Source organism: Pseudonaja textilis, chromosome Z (genome assembly GCF_049901715.1).
Source record: "Pseudonaja textilis isolate UNSWEBS1 chromosome Z, rPseTex1.2, whole genome shotgun sequence".
In the NCBI taxonomy this organism is placed as follows: Eukaryota; Metazoa; Chordata; class Lepidosauria; order Squamata; family Elapidae; genus Pseudonaja; species Pseudonaja textilis.
In genome coordinates, this window is record NC_142008.1 from 51,466,893 (window position 1) to 51,477,323 (window position 10,431).

The 10,431-nt window shown below is 34.4% G+C and overlaps 1 protein-coding gene across 9 annotated transcripts in view; it reads left to right on the plus strand.

Annotated features, from left to right (window-relative positions):
- ANO10 (anoctamin 10) overlaps positions 1–5,723 on the plus strand; it is a 200,072-nt gene extending 194,349 nt beyond the window's left edge. For all 9 annotated transcript variants that reach the window (XM_087917765.1, XM_087917770.1, XM_087917772.1 and 6 more), the window contains one exon: positions 5,234–5,723. In XM_087917765.1, the coding sequence (XP_087773891.1) occupies positions 5,234–5,272 (39 nt within the window). In that variant the 3' untranslated portion in view covers positions 5,273–5,723. The remainder of the gene's footprint in view (positions 1–5,233) is intronic.
- The last annotated feature ends 4,708 nt before the right edge of the window (positions 5,724–10,431 follow it).

Here is a 10,431-nt window from a genome sequence, read left to right on the forward strand (position 1 = left end):
TTTGATAAATTGCCATGTCGGATATTATTTTTGGTCTCCTTTGGTGAGAAGAAAAATAGTTTCCTAAGAGTTAATTATATATCAGATAGACTAAATCTTTCAAATATGTGCATATAAAAAATTAGAACCGTTCGAAACTGAACAATCAACTTTCCTAAGAAACTAATTACCTCTAACTAGTTTTTGGTTCCTTTTTTTTGTTCCTAATTTAACTTTTTGAGTTGAAGCTAGGATGATTTCAATTGAAACTCATGCTTAAACTGCATGTTAGTTACCAGCTCAAACTAATTTTCAACCAGGTTATCTGGCTTTGATTCTTCAAGATGAATTCCAGACTTCTTAGCAAAAATTACTTGGTGCCACCCTAAACCATTGTGGATTTCCCCCCACTGTATCTTTATATTCTCTATGTCAGACTACAGAACTTTTCCCATTCAATCAACTAGAATGAACTTCTGAAAACTAAACAGTATCAAAAGGAATCCTTTATTGAGATGAGACAATTCATGTAGGGGTAAAAGCAGCGTCTAAGGTCTCGGGCATGCAGAGATAGATAAGGGAGTTTAAAACCCCTCCCCTTATCTTGATGTGTATTTAGTAAAACAAAGAGCCAACATGTTAATTCCCCCATCCCCTTTTTAGAAGGATCTTTTTCAGAGGTTCTCAGGGCACATCTCACTGTGGAATTTTTATGGTCTCTTCATCCCCTGGCTGTATGTTCCAGAAGTGATAGATTTCCAGGCATCTGGTTTTCGTCCCTCCGTTGTATCATGTGTAGGTTATACAAATTCGATATAAGATTAAATATATTCAGGTTACATCAAAAAGGATTTCTTTATCAGTTTCCCTCCTCCCTTTCTTCTTCCATTGAAGAAATGACAGATACACGGATCTGACATCCATCATACAATATACATTTTAGTATTATTTACATCATTTCATTGTTACCTATTTTGTTATCTATAGTATTTTAATTATCCATTGTAAAATTAATTTTATAGAATTATCTATCATTTTAATACATTAATAATTTTATCTTTATCTGATTTAAAATTTAATTTTAAAGTGATTGCTATTTTATTAGTTCTACGCTAGTCTGTTATAAGTAATACGTATGTATTGTGAATTGTGAATATTTTCAGATTACAAATGTATGCTATAAAACTGTGCATTTTAAAGTTTACATTTGCATTTTCCAACCATATTACTACATGCTCCATGTAGTATTAATAATAGTGATAATAATAACATTGTTAAATAACATCTTCCTATTTCAGGTCTTTAGGAAGGACTCGATAGCCAGATAAAAATGCTAAAACCAGTCTAAACATCTTGCTGACTGTGACAAATAATAATCAATTTGTATACCATCTGGCTCTCAATGAATCTGGGTGACTCACAATAAAAAGATCATAATAAACTCAATAAAAAATAAAGTTAAAGATGGCAAAAGATGAAGTAAGACATCTCATTCTCCCTGGCCAAAAGCCTGGGTAAAGAGCCAAGTCTTCACAAGTCTTCTGAACAACAACAGACTAGGGTCACCAGCCTTTCGGATCTCAGGGACCACTAAATTCATAATTTTAAATCCCGCAGACCACTAATATGAGCTGCCTAATGACCGGCTGGATAGGTGGGGCTAGGTGGTCATGTGACTGGGTGGGCATGGCCAACTTGATGTCATGTCGAGGGGGAGTGCCTTTCCAGCCTCTACTCTCCCATCCTCTCCCAGCCACTTCTTGCCTGCCCGCCTGGGCTCCTTAGGGCCCCAACAGGAAGCAGCTGTTGGAGCTAAGCAGCCACCAAAAAAAGTTGGCAAAACAGCTGGCTCAGTTCAAATTGGATCTGACTGAAAAAGAAGCTCAGCAGAAGCACCTCACTGAGGACTACAAGCATAGGCTTTCCAAGCAGAGGGAAGACCTGCCGGAGTACAAGGCCAGGTACCAGCTCAGCAGGCTCAGCAGACTGAGTTGGTCAGCCAGTTCCAGGCCATGATGCAATCCCACTGGAACAAGACCCTCTGTCTCTTCGCCAGTGACATTTCCCTCCAGCCTTCACCCAAAGCCCCGCACCAGGAAGCTGAAGCAGACCCTAAGTCAGAATTTCTGTCCCCCTCTGATCCGCAAAAAAAGACCCCAAAAGGGGAGACTTTCTGCAGCAACACAAATGTTCATTATATGTATCCAGCCCAGGGGCTGTAGTTTGAGGACCCCTGATTTAGTGCAATATAAATAATGCAAATAATTTTTCTTGCGGACCACCAGTGGTCCACGGATCATCAGTTGGTGACTATTGGACTAGGGTGAATCTGAGGGAAAAGCTGTAGTATGTTGTTATAGAGAGATATATTGATATATAGAAGGCACGCTTCTAGGGTCCTAAGAGAGGGCATTGTCAATGTCTATAATTGAAGAACCCTGGAACAGCCAAGCAGGATCAAGTTAGCCAGACAGATATAGGAGACAAGCAATGACTCAAATAACCAAGCCTTATGCCACATAGGGCTTTATAAGTAATAATCAGCATCTTGAATCATACTCAAAACAAATCATGAACTAAGTGTAACTCATAAAGCAGAGTTGTTACATAGGCATATCAAGGCATGCCCATTACTACTTATTCCACTATATTCTGGACTATTTGAAGCCTCCCTGTGTCATGGCAGTCCTGTGCAGATGATATTTTCAGTAATCAAGCTGCAAGATTACTAGGGCATGTCATCAGAATATTTTGAGAGATTTTACAATTTATACTTGGTATAAATCTATATAAATATTTCTAAGCCAATCTATTTTTATAACAGCCCAGCTCCACATAACAGCCCAGCTCCATATTATTCTGTCCACTTAGCCATACCAATTAGATGTGTCTTAAAAAGGAAATATGGAGCCTTAAACAGATACATCTTAGATAATGTATATAATTATCTATCTATTAAAAATAAGAAACCTAATTTCTTACAGGTTTAGAAAATAATCCACTTTGCTCAGTGATTGATTGATTAATTGATTATATATTATCAAGTTGGTATTGACTCTCAGCAACCACAAAGATAGATTTTGTCCATGAAAATTTTCTCCTAACTTGGTGTATCCATCTTCATTGTAACTCAGTCCCTTTATTTTTGTACTTTGCACAACCTGATAATATTACAATGAGTATTCAAGATTGTTCAAGTTAAAGCAGTATCATTACATAATATAATATTGTCCTGTTCTACAAATTGTTTTATTAATGTCTAATAGACTCAAGAATTTCATTCAATGTGGTTTCTCAAATTGCACCAAGTTAACTTTAAGCAATTAAATAGTATAAAAAAGAAGCTGAAATCCACAGTTACCGATTACTGTTTACAAATTTGGACCCATAGTCATATTTTTATGGCTTTTATTAAATTTTATTGTTTAACATTTCCTAAAATCATCTACTTTTAATAGTTACTGTGTTATAAAGCTGTGAGATTTGGCAGCACCGGGCAGCCCCTTTTAAAGCTTCAGTTATGTGATTTTAAGTAAAAGTTATATTAAGTGAGGAATTTGTTGTCACATGCCAAATCCAAATCTTCATATAGATAGAAATTTGTATAGTGCAACTTCTGTTCAGCTGTGTCTTAACAATTCTGCAAATGGATTAATTTGTGTTGGTTTATTGTGTTGGGACTGAGCAAAAACAGTTCATGAAAAACCGATATAAAACTGATTTATATAACAATTAATTTTCTTTATTTTGACATATATGTTATTTAAGCATATTTGGGGAAAGTAGCCATACAATGGTTGGGCAAGATGTATATGTCAAATTCAATTATTTTAATGCTGCACAATGTGATCAAGAATAATAATAAGACTAAACCAGACATAGACAAAGTTTTGGTTATCAAAAGCCAAACAATTGAGAAGGGAGATGTACGGGCCATAGTAGATAGGAAGGTAATGCAAGTAACAAGGCTATTAAATATTATTAAAATATTCTATTTTGCTCCATTTTGAAAGGTGACAAAATGGATGGACTTGTTTGCTTGTTTTAAGCATTAGAGATTTATGGAATATTGTTTTAATGAGTTTTGCCATCTCATAAAATAATGGGCAATTGTGCTAGTTTTTGACAATTACTAATAGAAGGAGTTCCAGTTGCTGCCAAATACAGCTGGGGAAATGCACATGTGAACCTAAGCTTTCCTGGTGCCTATACAGCACCTTAACTGCTAACACACTGATTCTATTTCATATTTCATTTTTTCAGTGTCTATAATTTGCATTGAGGAAGAAGGATTCAATTCAGTTTTTTCAACAGTAGAAGTAGAGTACGTAGCTCACAAATAGTTTCAATCAGGTTTTTGCTTCATTCAGCACAGGATGAAGAGACTCTTTTCTCTTCAAATAGTGCAAATAGTAGGATGAAGAAACAGGTCCAGATTTTAATTGTAGCAGTAAACGTGTTGGACTATTTCCTCACATGTGCCATCCCAATATCCTGATCTGAATTGGGATCCTTCATTAGCTACTTTTTAGTGATAATAATAGTGATAGATTTTAATTGATTAGTCAAAAGACTAATTATTAACCATTTTAAAATAGTTTTAAATTTCATGTCCTTTGCAAGCCATCTCAATATGTCCTAAAATGGTCTCTTAATTAGGGAGCCTTAATTATGAACTTGATAATTCTGCTAATTATATTTATATTACTTCCCAAAGGAGATCAGACAATCTAATCTAATATTTGTGTCCTACTGAACTGTTCTAACTAGTAAATGTAGATACTAGATTCTCACTGAGGCATATTATAGAAATGACAATCAAATAGACATACACAATATTTTCAATAAATGTGAACTTTCCTTTAAAAAAAATAATATTAAATGTTTTTTTTTAAAGTGAAAATAATCTAAAAAAGGAAAAGCAAGAAAACAAAGAAAAAGCTAAAAATGCAAAAAAAATTTACAAAGAAGTGGCCTCTGCTCCTTCTTTACAGCATTTACAAGTACAATTATAAATATACCTCTTTATCCAAGGTAACTTCATACCTGTTCTCTTTATATACTTATCCTGTCTAATCACCAAAATCATGAATCATATTGGAACAGAATATGGAATGATGCTTTTGTTTTCATTGACTTCAAAACATAATTTATGGCAATATTGATGAAACAACTATATTTTCTTCCTTCTATTTATAAACAGATGATGTTTGTATAATTTTTCTAATGTTTATGTCTTATGATTTCCTTTCAGCAAATCAAATTGGCTGCAGAGTCTCTAAAAGAATCCTAGGATGATAAACTGAACAGTTGCAGAAATGTATTCCATGCTCTATTCAATACATTATTAAGAACAAGAAATACAGTGTACTTTCATATGATTTCAAACTGTGATATTAAGGATTTTATCTTTATTCATCATAAAAATTTCAATGTAATTGTTTGGCATAGTACAATATACTTGATAGAAACTGATTAAAGACATTCTTAAATTTTGTTAGAACTCATAATCATTACTTTGCTTTGCATTTTTAAAGATACATGCTAATTTAGTAAGCATAACCATAAATATGAACATATTCATATTCCTGTGGCATCTTCAGGTTAATATTTTGTCACTTTTTGTAGAAGGCTTACTGTACACTCTGCAATGAAGAAGGAAGTAATGTGTCAAAATATGTACTGTAAAATATATGCTGTTTTAACTTGAATGATTATTCTTCATTAAAATTATTAATTTCAAAGAACTGGAAAATATTTGATTTGGCAGAAAACTCAGTTAATTTGATTCATTCCCAAGATACACCCTGCTTATATAATCTTTTTACTCAGCATTCATTTTCCTAGTTCAGTAAAAATAGGCTGTGGTAAAGAATAATTTAATCTACCAGCAGATTTATATTAAATGGTTTGTTATACTTTTCATTTTCCTCTTGTGTGTACTGAAGCAGTTGTTTGTCCCAAATTCTTTTTTTTTAGAGTAAATTTTAAACAATGGTAGTCTTTATGGCCAACATTTCTATCCATAGCATTATGATATGGCAAATAATTGAAACAGAACTTCCTTTTTGATAAAATATTTTTCAGACAAATTGAAGGTCATTAATTGACATTTCCTTCCATCTCTGGTAAGATGCATTACAAGAACTCATCAGGTTATGGCCATTCATTCAGTGATTATTTAAAGTTATGACAAAAAGACTTAAGAAGGGCACTCAAAGTTCTGGCTACTGTAGCACTCCTGTCATCACATGAACACAATTTGAGCACTTAGCAACCAGCTCTCATTTATGACCAGTTGCAAAGTTCCTTCATCATGTGATTGCAATTGCATATGTTCCTTGGGAAGTCTTCCCGCCTCCTGGCTTTACCACACTTGCATATACATGCCCTCCTTCCTCCTTCACTTACATGGACACTATGCCTCCCTACATTTGCCCTGTTTTCCTGGTCCCCCTGCACTAACATACACACACTTTGTGCCCTTTCCCCCTGCATTTGCAAAAACACACCACGTGCCTTTTCCTTGGCATTCCTGGAGCTGCACACATGCAGATACACCAGGTTCACTTTTCTTGCCTCCCTGTACTTCCATGCATATACTCACTCCATGCCCCTCTCATCAGACTCTGCATAGCACACACACCCTGGCACTTTTTTTTATCAGACTTCCTATGTTCACATTACATGGCACCCATCCACCCTAACTATGAACTTCCTCCAATTTCCTGCAATACTTTTACATTCTTTACATGATATTTTTTCCTCTTTCCACCTAATGACCTGCATGTCTGGCATTGTAACACCTAGGATTATCTGGATTGTTTCTGCTTAACAATGCAGACATGATAATGATAATGACCATATCTCTTAGTGGTGGCAAATCTGATTCCAATTGCTGTCATAAGGACTAACTGTATTAATAATGAAGTCCAGTATAAATATCAATTTATCCAACTCAACTCCTGCATTAGACATTGTTTTCTTAATGTGGAAAAGAGGTTGCATATTTGTTTAAATTTTGTATTAAGTTTCCAGAAAATCCTGTATGGATTTATCCATACAGTCACTCAGAGTCAAGATTGAAACAAAACTTACATTAACTTTTAAAGTTAAAGAGAAATAAGCTGGTGGGTAAGCATCCTGCATTTTAAAAAGATTACATGTGGAAAAACTCCCAATACCATGAGCTTCATTAAGACCATATTACTGTGAGTTTCAATTATTTTTATGGTAAGATTACTGAAAATACCATCAACATCTTACACTGCAAGATGCTTGCATCAATTTTAGTTGATTCCCATTCCCTACCTCAGGATTGGTCTTCTGTTACATTTGTCTTCAAAGAATAAAATAGGTTCCCATACGTTTGGAAATAGGTATATTCCAAAAACAATACAAATAGAATTGTGGTTTTATTTTTTGCATTTTATATTATAATTTATTTATTTTTTCAAATTATATTTAATTTGAATACATACATTCCACCATGCATCTCAAAGATACTTTTTTCAAAAGACTTTGATTTTCCTTGAAGACGTTTAGCTTCTCATACAAAAAGCTTCTTCAGTTCTGATTGAATGGTAGAAGATGAAAGGATTTATATTCCATCCTTCACCATTTGGTTAAAACTAAAGAATCTTCTTGGATGAGAATCAAAACATCTTCAAGGAAAACAAAGTCCAGTTGCCTTTTGAAAACGCACCTTTGGAACAACCATGATCTGGATGACTGAGCATCTCCAGACATTTTGCCAGGTGGCTTCTTTCAAATACACATCAATTATATACATTGAAGGGTTGTATTTCCATTCCTCTAGTTTACACTGTGCTCATCTTCAAGACATGCTGGACTATGTACTTCCACAAAGTAGTTCTTCTTGACTATCTTCAATCTATAGTTAAAATTAGATGGAGAGGATTTGATTCAATTATTCAATATTATGCAATGTTCTCTGGCAGGTATTCTTTCCCTACATTGTTTTTAAATATTATTTTTTTCATGCAGCAAGTTAATACAAATTGGAGGTGTAGGGAAACTACAGCATAGGAAACATACTAATTACATTTTCTAATTTATCTTAATTTCAAGTCCTGTTCCTGTCTAATTTTTTTTTCATAGTTTGGATTTTATGGTATAAATAGCCTTTTTCAACATTATGGCAATTATAATCACACTTACCTTTACAGCAAAAATCCAAATAATGGCTAGGTGGCAATAACAAAATACAACAAAATGAATATTTTTCTGCTAATTTTTTGAAGTCAAAATGTGGCAATTTTATGTGGAAAGAATCACAGAATAAATATATTGCATTTTTATAGATCACCGTGAAAAATTGAAAACTTATTTCAACATTTACATGTATGATTTCTAAATCTAAATCTGACCCATGACTGTTGTGCAAGGTTTGCCATCAACCATATTGTGAAGTATGCCGATGATACAAAAGTAGTGAGTCTTATTCAAGATGAGAATGAGGATGCTTAACACAAGGAGGTAGAGGGTTTGGTGAACTGGTGTAATAAAAACAGCTTGTTTTCAACGTTGAAAAAACTAAAGAGATCATAACAATGGAACAACTTGCCTCCACAAGTTGCTCCAACACTGAAAGTTTTTAAAGAGATTGGACAACCATTTGTCTGAAATGGTATAAGGTTTCCTGCCTGAGCAGGGGGTTGGACTCAGTCCCTTCCAACTCTATTGTTATTCTATTGTCAATTTCAAAAAGGGCAGGCACAGCCACAATCCTCTGTATAAATGATTCACCTGTGGAGATAGCATCAAATTTCTGGGTGTGAAGTTAATGAGTAGGGTGTCTTGGTCGCTCATAAGCAAGATAATGGTGAAGTGAGCACAGCAGCGCCTGCATTTTCTGCATTGCATGAGAAAAGTACATCTTCCATCCCCATCCTTACCACTTTCTATAAAGGGACAATCGAGAGCCTCCTGTTATATTAGTCTGTTTGGAAGAATTACTGCTTCGGACAGGAAGGCAGTGCAGAGTGGTGAGGATGGCAGAAAAGATTGGCAATTCACTCCTACCCAGGATATAAGCAATGCTTGAGCAGGGTCCACAGGATTGTCTGGGACGCGACGCATCCTCTTCATGACCTGCTTTCCAAGATATCTTCTGGGAGGAGGCTTTTTGGTATCTGAAGCAGAACATCCATATCCAGCCAGTTTTGTTCGCACATAGCATCAACCTAGTGAACTCTCAAGTTTCCCCTTTCCACTATGTTATTCAAGATGGAAAGTGGTTAATATTTATATGTATTGATATGTTAGGGTATAGGTATATACATACATATGTATATAGCATATCTAAATATTATGTATACACTTTTGATAGCAGGCAACATTTCATTTTTAATGTGTGCCAGAATGCCCACAGAAAAAAAACATCAATAAAGGTTATGTTAACCTTATTGTCAATAGACTTATTTTCTATTTTCCACTTTAGATATCAAACTAGAACATGAAGCTTGTGATGCAAGTATATATACAAGTATATTGTTGTACTTACAGAAGAAACATGTTAAAGGGGGAGGGAAATGGTACTAAGCTTATAAAGAATTTCACAGCACATGTGCATACCTTAAAGATTAAATAGAAATCGAATGAGTACATCCTGACAGTTTAACACATCTAAAATGTACAAAATATTAGCTCAAAAAAGGAAACCCATCAGATAATTGATTGAATTATGCCAAGCATATTATAGATTTATGACACTCCCATTTTAGATTTAATAAATCTAGTAAAATAGGTCAAACTTCCTAGCATACAGGAAATTTAATTGCATAGTATTAGAAATAGTTTTCTGATGTTGTCGGTCTGTAAAGGTGTGAATTGTATAAGACTTCAAGTAACACAGGACTACAGTCATATTGTAAAATAAAATCAATGTAGCTATCTGTAAACATCATTTGTATATAATTCTGTTACTTCTCAGTGAATAATTGGAATTGGGGAAAATATTCTTATATAAAATATTGCCCCCCCCCCTTTCAGTCATGTCAAATTCTTTCAGGCTGCCTGGATAAATCCCTGTAGCTTTTATTAGTAAAGTTTTTCAGAAGTGATCTGCCATTGCTTCCTTAGGGTGGAGATAAAGTTACTAGCCTAAGATCACCTAGCTGCTTTGTGCCTAAAGCAGACTACAACGTGGTTTCCTCCCAGTACCTTGGAAATTGGATCTCAAAATGTAAATAGATATTGATATGAAGCAGGTTAAGGAAGTTAATTGTAGTTAACCATTAGAACTTAAATCCTGAAATTAAATGCTTCATTTTAAGTAAAATAAAATGATCATCCCAGATAATTATTTAAATCTTATTTGTTGCTGAAAATGATTTCTGCATATTTCATACCACAAATCCTATGAAATAAAATAGGGACATCGTGGTGGTGGTAAATTTGGGCAAAGCTCAGTGTTAACAGCAGGAATTA